Source organism: Kwoniella botswanensis, chromosome 1 (genome assembly GCF_036426115.1).
Source record: "Kwoniella botswanensis chromosome 1, complete sequence".
Lineage (NCBI taxonomy): Eukaryota > Fungi > Basidiomycota > Tremellomycetes > Tremellales > Cryptococcaceae > Kwoniella > Kwoniella botswanensis.
The window spans coordinates 13,889,718-13,904,529 of NC_088599.1; the positions used below are offsets into that span (position 1 = coordinate 13,889,718).

The window sequence follows — 14,812 nt, forward strand, 5'->3', positions numbered from 1 at the left end:
TGCCTGCTTCTGGTTACCATTGTGGCTGCACACTTCAAACAGCTCCACAGGTTCCATATCCTCGGTCATGATGCGTTAACATCGGCCATGATGGCGATTTTGTCTGGGCATTTGGTCCTTTCTGCGTCAGGAAGCTGTGATCACCTTTGATTGAATCATGTCAATGGAGTGCAAACATGTATCAGACCAGGTGTTCTCTGTAAGGGGCAGATTCTTGTGGGAAGGCGAGCTGATAGGTAAGCGATGAGAGGTGCTTCGGAGAGCTGACTGGCGCTCACAAAAAAGGTATAAATACATTAGACAAGCCCACCCATTTACATTCGAACAGAGCTCCAACAGTCTAAGTTTGCTTTTGAGCTTTCTTTTCCTACCATAACCAAACAATCGCGCATATTTCTTTTCTAGGACAAATCACATCTCTTGCGATATCAACATTATCATTCACAGGCGTGAGAAACACAACTATGCAGCCTTCAAGTTCCCTCATGGATATGAACCTGGAAAATATGGAGCTCGACTCTACTCCTTCTTCTCCTACAACTGCACCTTCTACAGCAACAACGATGGAGATCACAGACGACTTGATCGACCTCGGGGGCAACGTCACGACCGAAACCACCGCTATTGCCGTTCCTGACGCGACTGGAGTCACGGCTGTGTCCGAGGTGGAAGAGGAAGTAGACGACCGACCAGACCTCTCTGATGATTTCTCGTGCAATCTGGTATTTAGCAGAAATGAAGGTCAAATCATCAGTGCCCCCAGAGTCTTCACAGTCGTTGAAGTCTCTCCGAAGTCAAGATCGACAGTCGGATTTAGCGACTTGGCTGAACAAATGAAAGATAAGAAATTCAACTTGTCAAATACCAATTGGGATGATCAAGGTTTATATGAGATTATTCCTCATGAGCCTTATGCAAAACATTCAAAATATACCAGAATCTTCTTTCGAACAAATTTGGCTAATACCATGAGGTCTGCTCAACCAAGCCCTGGGACAACCGAAATGACTGCCATGGGGGGTATCCACGGTGAAAGAAGGATCTTAGGTAAAAAATTTAGAGAAAATTTACATGTACCTTACAGTCTAGTGGATACTCACAAGACGGCGATAAAATCACTTTCGTTCCTTCTTTGGCTCAAAATGTATTGGGACCAGAAGTAGATGCTGGTCGAACTGTATTCTTCGACGACAATCTGAGCGGTAGGACTTGTACTCTCATGCCGAGTCCTGATGATGAAGATACTTACATCATGACTGTCTGTGGAACAATGTCAAAAGGAAGTACGGACCATCACGATATTTTCAGAACCGATCAAGCCTTTAGACAAGGTCTTCTTCAAGGTAATCGTGAATATCCTACTGGCTCCACCCATGGTACTGTGTGGCCCGTATAAAAATTCAGACACAGTAACACATGCTGCAACTGGACTTGCGGAAGCTCTCTCTCTCTTTTGTTCGAATTCAATCGAAAGCTGATACAAATCGATGTCTCTGACCATTTGTCCACACCTAATCCCACTGATTCTAACATCTATCACATGCATTCGCTGACTTGATACATATTGTGCCATAAAATTTACATATGAGTAACATTCACCACTTGACGGCTTCAAGCGTCACCCCACCTTGAGCCAAGATATCACTCTCCACCTTCCTAAACCTTGTTCTCAAGAACTCCCACCTCTTAGCCGAATCATTCCCACATACATCCTGTACAATCTGTTCAGCGATCAGATCGGCTTGTTGGTTTCTGTCCACATGGCCATTTGTTTGAGCTGGTCCATCGACATGACCATTGAGTTCGGATCTGTATAGTTTGAAATTGATATTTGACGCTTCGAGTGGTGGAGAAGGTGGCGGAGTAGGTAATCCATTCCAATAGATAGCTTCAACTTTCTCTACCCATTCTTTAGTTGACCATCTCATACCTTCTTCTACACCAGAGTTAATCAATGACCCATCTTTCGCTTTACTTGCTTTGTCGATATCAATATCCGTTCCATCATCAGGTAATGGTCTAGTATACCCTTCATCATCAACTTCCATTTTCTCTTCTGTTCCATTAACTGCGGTATTGGTAGAAACGGGTTTCATCTGTCCACCACCATTCACACATCCTCCAGGACATGCCATAACCTCTACGAAATCCAATTTCTTATCCTCTCCACTTGACAGGGACAAACACGATATACTATCCACATCGGATAAACCACTCTCACCAGGTGTCGAAGTTCCCGAAGTTCCCGAAGTTCCCGAAGTAGCGGTCTTGGCTTTTCTACGTCGAGCAGCAACTGCCAAACTCAACTTGCCCGCTCCAGTACCTGATCTACCTCCTTTTCCCAGACCGGTCTCCTTATTTACTTTTCTCACTAGGTTCTGTAGATTTCTAAATCCATATACTTTCGCTCCCTTGAAAAGCACTTCTCCGCTTACCAGATCATGTATGAGGTATTCTACATTATCAGTAGATCCACGTATCTCCCTCGTACTGATCTTCGTAGGATTGGAGTGAGATGATTGAATTTCACGTATGATAGTTGCAAGGTACGATCCGGATGATGATCCCTCATGATTTAACAGTTCTGGAAAAGGTGATTCTTCAGATTGTCCTGAAAATGGTGTAGCTTCGTTGGGTGCAGATAAATAAGGGTCGAATCCTAGTTCCTGTAATAACAAATCTAGTTCACCAGTGGTAAGAACACAATCAACGTCTCGGGTCGAATATAGCGAAGAGTAGAAGTCGGATCGTGAAGCTTCGAGTTTCTTGTCATAGCATGGCATAGCGGTAACATGATATATCTCATTGGGTCTGTCGTCATCATCATCATCAGAAGGTCAGCTTCCACCTCTGGTATCTGATCATTAGAGTATCTGGCTCACTTGTGATTCGTCTTATGTCCATACCAATCCTTTGCTAATGCCCCGATAATCCCCTGACTACTCCTAGCATTGCTAAGGAGATGCAGCATATCCCCCTGAGCTTTCTCAGCGTAACATACCCATCCTGGACAAGCACTTGCCAACATGGGTAGTTCGGTGGATTTCCCTTTATCTTTCTTATCCTTCCTCTCATGATATTCCACAACAGTTTCCTTCAAACTCATATGTCTAGCGAAAGTCGTATCCCACACTTTCCATCCTCCCTTCTCTGGGCTACTCAAGAATGCTCTAATTCGACGAAGCAACACTAGAAGTGGGATGGTAGGATGTGATTGGGCGGAAGAGTATGCTGCAGAGAGGGAAGCGAGCGTTTGAGGTGATATGGATAAGATTGGTAAGCGTGGTTTATGACAGGGTGCGTTTGGATCCAAAGCCGTAGGATTAGATTGTATGAATTCGAGAACTTCGTTTTGGGATTGGAGAGTGATGAGCAATGATTCTGTCGAAGTGATACATCCACTATTGGTGAAAGTATGTAAGCTGAATATGTAGCAGAAACAGTAAGGTAAGAAGTGTTAGCTTACCTGCATGCTAGACAGTCATTCAGGTTGATCTCAGCTTTTTCCAATGCCTTCTTTCCATTTAGTGTAGATGGTCCTGGTCCACCATTAACATTGTCCGTGGGGTATGTAGATACCTCATAGTAATTGTTATTGGAGTCAATCTGTATTTCAGTCTGACAATACAAGACGACATCTGTCAGCCGAACGACTGATGCGCGAGGTTCCAAGAAACAACTTACAGATCCCTCTTCCGCAGTAGTGGTGGGTTTGTTCCTCACTGGGATGATACATGCTTGCGAGGGGGTAAGGAAATCGTCCAAGTCCGTGATGGTCTGAGATCAAGTCAGACAGTTTAGCTGATCAAGCCAGGTGGAGGAGAGAGTGATGACTTACCAACGCTCCTGAGAAAGCCATACTGTATCTCGATGTTGTTGATGAACGACGGACGATAGGAGCACCAGTTTAATCTGACTGGCTGACTGATGAAGTGGTCGGTGAGATGTATATATATGTGTATGTATGTGATTTGACGAGGATAAGAGGAGCTCCTACATTTCATGTTTTGACTTTTGACTTTTGATTTTAGAAATATCTAATATCTTTGATCCTACTCGTTCCGGATCATCCCATCTTTTGCCACCCAAACAGACGGACATCACCGCACTCGGATGTATCATTATCAATGGCCACATGACGTGGATATACCCCTGCTCTACTTCGGTGTTCCGTATGGTGCGTATGGTGGAGGTGGTCCGGTCCAGGTGGATGGATGATGCTCGGGGTTGACCTCACTCCACCCCTCACGCAGGTCCTGGTGCTGACGCTGGCGCATGTGAGTATGCAGTTAAATTTGCTATCACTGTAGCTGTGTTTATAATTTCATCGGTCAAGATACCGCGGTCATCTGCATACCTCAGCTAGCAACATGCCAGTCCTTCTTGAAGCGTGAGTCCGCTGACTGTTTCTGCGTGGGGTGAGTTGCAGTGACTGACCTCTTGTTGATAGATCATGTCACTGCAAAGCAGTCAAATACACTCTCGAGGTGAGCTGCTTGGCCCGACTGTCGAAATGAGCTCCATAGTAGCTTATGACCGATTATCGTTCCAGTCTAATACTCCCGTACCGTATATGGTAAGCTGGAATGAAAATGACGCAAGTCAAAAGAGTCATGTTGATGGAAAGTACATCCCCCATGGATAGTTATGCCAATGCTCAATCTGTCGTAAAGTCGGGGGATACATGGGTTCAGTCAATATCATGGGAAATACCAAGACTCTCAAGTTCATCAGAGGAGAGGATAAGATCAAGTGAACCTCTTTCTGTCTCTTTTGACTCGCCATTCATAAGCTGAACAATCGCTTCGGGGTGATGTTGGGGATGGGTGTGGTGATGTAGAAAATACAGAGCTGTCAAGTCGTACGATAAGGACGATAGTCCGAAAGAACGATATGGTTCCGAGCGAGCTTTTTGCACTGAATGTTCTTCGATGCTTTGGTGTTTTGATGAACAATGGGCTGATGTGAGTTAACCCTAATCTATCATATATTGGGATTATATCTACTAAAAGGAGACGACTGGATGACGGCTGAAGACTAATGACAATCGTTGATCTATAGTGGATCTACCCATTCGCATCGTGTATTGATAAACCCAATCCTCTTCCCCCCATCCCCGAGGGAGAAACCATCAGGGCTATCAAGAGGGATTCATGTCCTAGCCACGTGCCTATTCCGGAAGGTGCTAAGGCTTATGATGATTATGGACCAGGAAAGGGTATCGAGGTGAGCATATAGTCCTGCTGAGAGGTGAGCATTATCTGACCGTTCTATTTGATCGATAGGATTGGCACAAATCTACGGGAGCTTGGGTCGATTAGGTGGTTGAATATGTGAAACCTAATACAGAGATCCGGTCGCAGCAGATACAAATGGGCTGGGTAAGCCTGGCGTTGTATATGTGACACTTACTATTAGACTATTACTTTGGGATCCATGAACAATGCATGCATGAGAGACGACCAGCTTCAATAGAAGATGCATGGACGCGTGTTCGGCCGCTTCCAAAGGATGTTCCCACGTGGTGTACATTACGAGCAGCTTAGCTTGGACGCGTCGAGTACAGTTGAAGATGTCTGATTTCGCTACTCACTGTCAACATGATTGTCCTATATCCTCATCAATATCTGCAAGGATATACCATAGATACAAGCCAGTCATAGAATTGTGGGATCGGAGCCTCACGAAGATCAACTCACAATGGAGTACATATCTGTCATCAAGGACGGTAAGTCTCCCCTCGCCCTATGCCAGTCCAGCTCTCTGATCAATACTGTTCATCGACGCTAGATGTCGACTTATCGAAATCACACCGATATTTAAGATTACCTCATCCCCGTACAGGTATGTGATCAGCTCGCAATCATTGCTTCAATCATTGCTTCAACATGCTTCAGTGTGGGGAATTGATATAGCTTTGTTATATAGGTCAACCGCAACTGTACTTGCCCAATGGTGAGAGCTCGATATTGGAAGTGATCAAATTGAACGGATCGCAGCGGAGAACATGGTTTATAGGTGATGATACCATTGATGGTAAGCTCGCCTTCATGACTTAGCAGTGACCGGATATCTATCCTTCCGATCAAAAGTGAAGCTGATAGTACTGAGTTCATCGAATAGCTGGAGACATGTTGATACATTATTCTATCGATCCGTTGTTTTTGGTGATCCCAATCATAACAGCTCTAAGCGGTGGTGTGAGTGATCAACATCCAACGTCTTCCATTCATCTATCTCAGCCAGAAAAATAACGTTGATATTCCCTATCAGAACAACGCTCAATCATTCCAACCTTTTTCCGACTTGGTATCAACCGCATCTTCCCTACCTCGATTTTCCCTTCCTGAACCATTCACTCAACCTGTCAAACTTGGTCAATCGTCTAGTTCGTCATCAGGATTTAACAGGGATATAGAAAGTCTGCTGAAGTTGAAATGCGTAAAGAGGGTATTCAAAGCTTGTTGCGAAAAGAAAGGTGAGTATGGGATTATCACCTTACTTATCAAGAAGCGTGACGTCAATCAATCAATTGCCTATCTCTCTTAGAAATCTCTCACCAACCCGAACATGAATTCATCTCTGTATGAGTCTATATACTGATCAATGATTTTCGGTTGCAGTGACACCCACCATCTCATCTTCTCCATCATCCTCGACCTCAACTCCACAAAGATATTATAGACCTTCCATCCCTATCGTGATTAACCACTTGAAGAAGAAGATCGAACATTTCTCGCAACCTGAGCAATTCGAGAAATTCGATCATCTAGTAAGAGGGTTAGGGAGAGATGGCCTGATGGGTGATGAATTCCAAGACTTGAGAGCGTGTGAGTTGCAAAATTGCAATTTCTATTTCACTAGGGGTGGATGAGTCTAGTGGAAAAACGCAACTGTGGTAAGCATAGGCCTCTACTGAGGAACTACCTTTCTATTCTTTCAGTGGCTAGGACTCAAGCTGCCATCGAACATCTGAGTCAATATCTACCAAATCCTATTACCCAGCAGCTATCTGAATCATACGAGTGAGTCGACTTTTATTTCTGGACAAAACCCGGAATCGAATTCATTTCTCATACATTATTATTCACATATACAGTTTTACACCACTTTCAACCCACCTTAAAAATCGCACAGCCGCTTCCATAGCTGCATCTCAAATACCATCCACAGCATCAGGTAAAGAGAACGCTACCAAGGGGACTAAACGGAAAGCACCAGCTTCGTCCAAAGGTGTAGAAGTGAGTTCACGAGAATTTTTGGGATACTCATACTCATACCGTACTATGTACTATGTACTAACTATGCTTGTCGAATGGTTCATAGGCACTGAAGAAAGTCAATACAAATAATATGGCCAAGTTGACTAATTTCTTCAAACCCAAAGAGGGGAAGAAGAAGTAGGTGGCTGGACGGCGTCGATCGTGTTGACAGAACTGCAAGGTTCCTTCCTGGTACGATATGAAAGAGCTTGTTGGTCTTTACATTCTTTATGTACACAGACAAATGCATGCATTATCTACTCATAGGTGGAGTACCAATGGAATGCGATTTGGACAATCAAAATATCAACATACACAAGACTATGCACAGAGCTATCATACAGACAAATAAGGGTCGTAACTGAAAGAGGTGTTATTGTTTCGTTATTCGTTGAAATCGTTGGGAAGACCAGCTTCTCCTATTGTCGTTGAGAAATGCTCTACTCATAACCTAGGTCGATTGCTTAACCTTGAAGGTTGTTTCCTGATCAGATTCATCGGGTTTGCTCTGCTCAACCCTATCATCACATCCAAATTGCCCCGTCAGTATGATTATGGCAATTTGTACAGCTAAGATCAATGTCAGTATGGTACTCACTACTACCACTTCTTCCCATACTCTGACTTCCCTCGCCTCCCTCTCCAATACCATTCAACATCGATGGAGGTGGAATGGCAACGGTCCTACCCGTCAATCCAGCACCACTACCTATCGTCCTTCCCGTGCCACGTCGTCCATTAGCGTTATATGCAGTGATCAAGCTTGATGTCGAACTGCCCGCATCATTGTTGGTGTGGGTGGAGAACGCATGGGATTCCCTTATGGAATGGGGTCGGTCAGGATCGAGATATGTATCTTCCGATACGGGTTCGCCTGAGTGGTCTTCAGATGTATGATCATGATGGGGAACCTGGCTCCGATCGATTTGAGAGTGGATATGGGAATTGACAGTTTGGTTGATGGGTATGGTCAGTTGAGGTATGGGTAGATGTGAGTTGGGAGGTGGAAAGAGTGTACTGGGATGTCGTGTCAGAGGCGTTCGGGTGGGTTGCGCCATCATCACCTCTGGTAGACGCAATGCAGGCAGCACATGGTCAGTTCTGACAAAACAAAACATCAGGTAGTGGAGCTGGGCTGTGGGAGACTCACGCATTCTCATCGTCGTCACTATAGCTCTCAGACTACCGACTTCTTCTAGTACTCTCAGACTTTCAGTCATAGTGCGTCTGCAATAGGAATGAGGATCAGCGTTTGCTTTTGCCGGATTCATTTCCCAGAAATGATATTTTTATAGATGAATGAGGAAGGCCATTTCGTGAGACAACCACTCACACTTCATTCCTCCTTTCCATCGTATCCATCCCACCAGCCAACTGCAGCACACTAGCCCTCAGCGCATGAATGGCATCTTCCACGCTAGGCATGTTGATGGACGATAAGCGATTAAATGCCCAATCGGCATACGACTGATGTGATCCGAATGAAGGAGCTATCATCGACCTATGGTGGGCCAAGTCCGCAGCAGCTCGAGCAGTGATACCTTGATCGTGGAATAGTCCGTTGTTCTGCGGTGATGATGATACCGATAAGGGAGACGGATATGGTGATTGTTCAGCCTGAGGGACAGGGATGGTCAATCTAGGAGTAGTATCGGTATTATCCGGTGAAGGTGGTTGTAGTTGAGTATTATGCGATTGGGCAACAGGTGTTGAAGGTGAATTTTGCTGGTCCATTTGTGTACTATGATTATGCTGAGCGCTAGGAATGTTGAGAGCAGGTTGAGAAGTAGAATGATTCAACCCTGCGTTACCTCTTATACCCCATAGTCCCTCGTGACCCCATCCAGGTGATCTGGAACTAGTTGGCCTGGTACTGACTAATTCAGATTTTAGAAGATTCACTTCGGCCTGAAGAGTCTCGTTCTTCTGTTCCAGCAATCTGAACCTCGCATCGTTCTGTTCGAAGAATCCTGATAACCCTTCGAATGGACATGCGTTCAGGTGGGTTTGGAGATCTGAACGAGGGATAATGGCTGGACATCCTCGCGAGGTGTGTGGACAAGCTACACGGACTTGAGGGCAGGTCCATTGATGAAGATGCTTGTCGGATCCCACTTGAATCGATGATAGGTCAGATGGGGTGGACATGTTATTAGATGAGCGCAGAAGTAGAGGTACTTACGAGTTTCACTGCATACTTCACATGTTGTGGCAGGCTCTTCACAACAATCAGGTTTGAGTTGAGCCTTATCATCACAGAATGGACCATGAGTTTCTTGGTATCACGAAGATCATCTGATGTGGAGATATAAGTAGTATCAACTTACCGCCCTGTCCTTGAAATCCAACATAGTCCCACATTTCTTACATTCCATCTTCCTCTGAAAACACTCATACGCTCTATGATGGGGTAACCGATGTCTAGCCATCTATCCCAGCAGAAGCGTCATCAACTACCAATACAAATGAGATGATATGCTTACCGAGAAGAAGGGACTCACGGACAATTCACAATCACCATCCTGACAAGTGATTATAGCCTTTGGGCAACTCCTTAAATGAGCTAACAACAGTCCTCGTTGCATTTCCATCCCACAACCTTCCGCTGCACATTTTACTTTCAGTTCATCTAGCATCTATAGAATTTTATGGACATCAGCTCCACGTTCTCGATGGTTCACATAATGAGAAAGATGGCAGGATTTGACTGGTGTGTTTATCATGGGTGGTGATACTCACAAGCTTCACCAGCTGTTCCGTATCCCTCAGACTGCTCATATTCAAAGCAGATCTATCTATCGGACATTGTGGGTTGACAGCTATCGCTTGAGTGATACAGTCCCTACAGAAAGTATGTTTGCACGAAATGGTCGTCACTGGGTCGACCAGTGCTGACTGACATATCGCACAAGTCAGATTGGGGTCGATGGACTCGACGTAGTCGTATATCACTTCGTGAGACATGATATGTCGTCCGCCCAGATCTAGTACAGTCGATTACCGAACATAAGCTCCAAGTTCATCATTGGGTGATCTCATACCCAGTATGAACACTGCTTGGTGACATCGCAATGATGAGAGGATGAAAGGAGATACACTAACTTACACTAAAGAAACACACGCTTGGTCCGACGGACAACCTCCACCCGAGTACTTGAATTGTGACAAACCCAAGCACAGGTGGCAAGATACTTGTGCTGTGCATGAACGTGAAACCGTAGGGTTTGCATGTAAGATACGAGGGCAAGAATACTATACTTCAGTGGTCTGACGTTCGTTGATTTGAGACAATTTATCAGATGGTCAAACTGGAGATTGCATATTTTAAGACAGTCAGCAAGTTTTCAGAAACCTCTCGCCAGAGTTCAGAGGTCATTGGTATCCTTTCACAATTGCTACCTTCGATCGGAAGGCTGGGACGACCGTCACATATATTTACATATATATGTATCATGCAAACATATTTGAATCTATGAAAGCTTCTATATCTCCTCAACAGTCCAAGAAACAGTTGCAATACATCATGTCCTCACTCAGAAGTATCTCGGCGAGACTATCCATGCTCACGTCCAGTGCTGGAACAGAGAAAACTAGCACTAAGCTGGCGGATACGATCGAAGTAAGTGGCAACTCTTATCTCTACCAGAATCGGAATCTTCATCATCATTTTGACGGAGGTAATGAACCATAGGTCCCATCAAGAGAGAGTCAAACCCAAGATGGTGTGACTTTCGGCTCACTAAACAAAGTGAGGCTTTTTACTAGGCCTAATCCTGAATATCACCGTCTCGAAGGAATCTTTCACCCACCACAAGCGATATACAGCTTCAGTATGAGCGACGGTAGAGGTCCAGATCCAGAGACCAATCCGAAATTCTCAAAAAACTGGATACCGCTCGTCAACAGTCACAGAAATAATAGGAAAGATGTCATTGTCCCATTTAAACTCACCGATTTGATCGTCCCTAGAGATTCAGAGGAAAAGGAGACGTACAACCCATCCAATTTCGAACGTCGAATGTGGAAGTCACTTGAGAGTGTCCATCGCTCTTTCTCAGGACTCTCTCAGTACACCTCACGACAATTTGAAACATCGCCATCTGAAGCTGTGTCGAAGAGCGAAGATGGTGGACTTCCTACAGTGACTGTCACTGTCCTTCATCTAGGTCAGGGTGAAGTCGTAGGAGGTCATTACACGCCTACTCTTGCAGTGTGGTTCAATCCTCACGGCTCTGCAGGAGGATTCATGACTGATTCTGAGAAATTGTCGAGTGGCGATATTTCGTGGACTGGACCAATGTACTATCTCATTAACGAGAATCAAGGAGGTGTAGTGCCCCTTTCACATAATTTCGGTAAATTCGCTGGAGATCGAAGCACTTCACACAAGATAGAGTCTCCCCAGCCTGAAGATGAGGGCACAGAAGCTGCTTTCGAAGGTTTGGTGGATTTGGAAGTGGACGGGAAACCTTGTTTCTTATAACACCTGTCTCAAAGATACGATGTGCTTTTCCATTAACAAGAGTTGAGAATATCTGCATAGATGTTTACCTTGTTATCCTAACTGAAAGCACTACCTACAGTATATGTATGAACCAATTTACAGTAATCTGCTTTCTGACAAGACCCGCCGTGTCTCGACTGTCGGCACCTGTTACGTTGTGATAGATGTGTATGTATATACAATGATGGAACTAATCATCTTCTTCAGGACCAATCTCGGTACTTGCGAATTTCCTAGCTGATACACGACGTCTGAATAAAATATCGATTTCTCGGTAAGATCGTCCTTTCATCTCGGGAAGACAGAAGTACGCAGTTACCAAACATGCGAAGGCGGTTCCTCCCCATACGTAACCACATTTTCCCCCGACTATAAATCAGATCGCTAATCAGCTCGGCTCAATCAAGGGGTATGCAATAGTGCAGAACTCACGATTACCACCAGTAGGGTTGAGCATGTACGATGCCACTACAATTTCATCCATCGCTTCATCAGCTGGCTGTTCTGGAACAGCGAGGATGTTTTTCTATTTCACTTACAGAAGATACAAGGGATTTCAATGATGTAGTAAGTGGCTCTACCAATACCAGTCGTAAGTGGTCTAAGACGGATCGAAGAAGTTTCACCGATAACTGCCCACGATACAGGTGCAGCGGCGAATGTGAATATGACAGAGACGATCAGACCGAAACTTGCTTGAGCTTGGGAAGCCGCGTTGGAAGTACCGACTGAAGCTGCTATGCCCAATGCGAAGAGCATGACAACGTTGAATAACGTTCCATAAATGTAAATGGGTCGTCGACCAAAGTAGGTAGTGAGGATCCATGAGAGCATGACGAAGATCATTTGAAGAGCCGAAGTGATCAGACCAAGGGCGAAAGCGGTATCGGTCGACATTCCAGCCTCTGATTAGAAACAATCAGCAATATGATCGAGTGATAAAAAGGGAAGGAAGGGGAGTGAGACTCACGTTTAAAGAAGTATACAGCCTGATTGGCGATCAGGTTTCCGGCGAGGTTCTGAGCGGCATAAATACCACAAACGATTGCAGTACGTCTCAAGTCTGTACCTTTGAATAACTCGATGTAATTTGGTTTGTCCTCACTCTCGTGTTCAATAACTCGTCGCATCATCGCTACTGTCTCGCCAGCATTAAGTTTGGCTTTACGACCGAGTCGTTCGACAGATCGAGCAGCTTCGTCGAGACGTCCTTTTCGAACGAGCCACCAGGGTGATTCGGGGGCGAAGAACATGAGGATAGCAAGTGGAGTAGGGAACATCCATTGAAGAGCAGTCGGAATTCTAACACATCACTTGTCAGTTGGATTATTTGAATAGAGTAATTCCTCATGAATACAAACTTACTTGTATGCACTCGTGTCGAGTCTGACATTGTATTTGTAAGTTACCGCTCCGACGATGATACTTCCGATGGCCCAGAACATCTGTAATACCTGAGTTGCAGGTGCTCTCAAGCGAAGAGGTACAATCTCACTACAATAGGCAGGAGCGTTGGCGATGAAGATACCCCAGGGAAGACCTTCGAGAAGTTGAGCGACGAAGAAAACGGGGAGTGAGTCGGCAAAGAACATGATGAAGATGGTAGCGTTCATAGCCATTAGACCGATCAACGTAGCCCATCTATAACCGACTCTCGAAGTCAATGGTCCAGCTAAGAATACACCGATTAATGCTCCTAGTTGTCCAGCGACTTGTAAGGCAGATTGCCATTTGGTGGCGATGACGTATTCTCCAGCAGCTTCGTCGAAGACACCAAACCTATTTGCGAAGGCAGGAAGGGCGAGGAAATTACCAATAAGGAAGACATCGTATGATTCCATCACCTACCACCAAAACAAGTCAGTCATAGCGCAGAAGGAAAAGTAAACCAACTTGTCTTGGAGAGGCAGACTTACAATGCAGAAAGACATAACAAAAGCCCAGAAACATGCCATCGGATAGGCTTTAACAGCTTCCATCACAGTCATTTGATGTTCCATCTTCTCAGCCTCCATCGCATCCGCCTTGAAGTTGGCTGCAGCCTTGTCGACCGAAACATCGTTGACATGTTCGATCTGACCCTTCTCGCCTGCGTCGTACTTGGCCTCAACCACTGGAGTCGGTATGTTGGCGGCTTGTATTTCGTTACTCATGGTGATGGATTTTCTAGGTATGGGTTTTAGGGGGTGATCGATTGGCCCCATGGGTCTTCAGGCTTTTTATATCAGGTTGCTCTTTCCGTCCTCCTCCTCGAACATCCCCTCGGTTATGTTCATTGCCTTCCGGAATACCCCATATGGAGTCGGGCCTATTGGAAATACATGAAAATACGACAGACCATGAGGTGCATTCTGCGATCGGAACAACATTCCAACGTTGTCTGATGTGGAATCGTGATAAAAATAGACACTAAACAAAGCAATCCCATCAAGAGGTAGAAGATTACACCGGCTGAAGTGAGACTAGCGTTGAAAGAAAGGCACACAGTACAATAGAGAAAACTGTGTTTCACTCGCAGTCATCTGCAAAGAGCTTCTGGTGCCCACATGGGGTTCTAGGTGTTTTTGGGGTAAGAGATAGGAAAGTTCCCATATGGCATGACAAAACGATCAAAGTGCTGTATAAAATTTACGTCATAGGCGTTTTTCTCTCGATCACATGCGGCGTCTTTTTTCACATTTTACCCATTTCCGCCGGTGTCTGATGAGAAGTTCACTAAAACCGCGGAGACTTCAACCTAAACAGAGGATTGTCTGCGTTCCCAACTCTGAGTAATGGGAAAACAAAGCTCCGGTGCTTCGATCTGGCAGCGAATCCCCTTCAAGCTGTACTGTAAAATGCGGATGCTCCTGTCGGAGCGAAGAAAACTCGATGATGTGATTATGCCAAATTGGTGTGTCTTCCGCAGAAGCCGGAGCGTAAAACGTAATCGAATCACCGAACCTACAACGATAGCCATGTGGTCCAGTAGATATTCTTGGTCATAATGGACCAGGCGTCTGCCATATTGTAGACAAGCAGACAGAATATTCGATACATACAACCT

At 45.0% G+C, this 14,812-nt stretch overlaps 7 protein-coding genes across 7 annotated transcripts; 4 read left to right on the forward strand and 3 right to left on the reverse strand.

The window, feature by feature from the left end:
• Window positions 1–464: 464 nt before the first annotated feature.
• Window positions 465–1,396, forward strand: L199_005241 (uncharacterized protein; the record flags this gene model as incomplete). The annotated part of the gene is made up of 2 exons (XM_064890954.1): window positions 465–973; window positions 1,090–1,396. The coding sequence occupies 2 exons, from the start codon at window positions 465–467 to the stop codon at window positions 1,394–1,396; spliced, it is 816 nt and encodes a 271-aa protein (XP_064747026.1).
• Window positions 1,397–1,595: 199 nt separating this feature from the next.
• Window positions 1,596–3,859, reverse strand: L199_005242 (cytosolic Fe-S cluster assembly factor NAR1; the record flags this gene model as incomplete). Its single annotated transcript, XM_064890955.1, has 5 exons — window positions 1,596–2,811; window positions 2,883–3,401; window positions 3,467–3,618; window positions 3,685–3,777; window positions 3,839–3,859. 5 exons carry the CDS (start codon window positions 3,857–3,859, stop codon window positions 1,596–1,598), a joined length of 2,001 nt encoding a protein of 666 aa, XP_064747027.1.
• A 511-nt stretch (window positions 3,860–4,370) lies between these two features.
• Window positions 4,371–5,321, forward strand: L199_005243 (uncharacterized protein; the record flags this gene model as incomplete). The annotated part of the gene is made up of 7 exons (XM_064890956.1): window positions 4,371–4,390; window positions 4,451–4,487; window positions 4,553–4,576; window positions 4,646–4,752; window positions 4,841–4,964; window positions 5,062–5,226; window positions 5,286–5,321. The coding sequence occupies 7 exons, from the start codon at window positions 4,371–4,373 to the stop codon at window positions 5,319–5,321; spliced, it is 513 nt and encodes a 170-aa protein (XP_064747028.1).
• Window positions 5,322–5,700: 379 nt separating this feature from the next.
• L199_005244 (uncharacterized protein) lies at window positions 5,701–7,404 on the forward strand (the record flags this gene model as incomplete). The annotated part of the gene is made up of 9 exons (XM_064890957.1): window positions 5,701–5,728; window positions 5,791–5,844; window positions 5,929–6,036; window positions 6,124–6,200; window positions 6,274–6,478; window positions 6,624–6,830; window positions 6,944–7,025; window positions 7,100–7,241; window positions 7,327–7,404. The coding sequence occupies 9 exons, from the start codon at window positions 5,701–5,703 to the stop codon at window positions 7,402–7,404; spliced, it is 981 nt and encodes a 326-aa protein (XP_064747029.1).
• Window positions 7,405–7,706: 302 nt separating this feature from the next.
• Window positions 7,707–10,226, reverse strand: L199_005245 (uncharacterized protein; the record flags this gene model as incomplete). The annotated part of the gene is made up of 8 exons (XM_064890958.1): window positions 7,707–7,780; window positions 7,861–8,328; window positions 8,413–8,489; window positions 8,596–9,376; window positions 9,445–9,508; window positions 9,590–9,691; window positions 9,764–9,898; window positions 10,002–10,226. The coding sequence occupies 8 exons, from the start codon at window positions 10,224–10,226 to the stop codon at window positions 7,707–7,709; spliced, it is 1,926 nt and encodes a 641-aa protein (XP_064747030.1).
• Window positions 10,227–10,785: 559 nt separating this feature from the next.
• Window positions 10,786–11,745, forward strand: L199_005246 (uncharacterized protein; the record flags this gene model as incomplete). Its single annotated transcript, XM_064890959.1, has 2 exons — window positions 10,786–10,881; window positions 10,954–11,745. 2 exons carry the CDS (start codon window positions 10,786–10,788, stop codon window positions 11,743–11,745), a joined length of 888 nt encoding a protein of 295 aa, XP_064747031.1.
• A 211-nt stretch (window positions 11,746–11,956) lies between these two features.
• Window positions 11,957–13,919, reverse strand: L199_005247 (uncharacterized protein; the record flags this gene model as incomplete). The annotated part of the gene is made up of 6 exons (XM_064890960.1): window positions 11,957–12,135; window positions 12,199–12,234; window positions 12,306–12,671; window positions 12,737–13,068; window positions 13,132–13,610; window positions 13,683–13,919. The coding sequence occupies 6 exons, from the start codon at window positions 13,917–13,919 to the stop codon at window positions 11,957–11,959; spliced, it is 1,629 nt and encodes a 542-aa protein (XP_064747032.1).
• Between the last annotated feature and the right edge of the window lie 893 nt (window positions 13,920–14,812).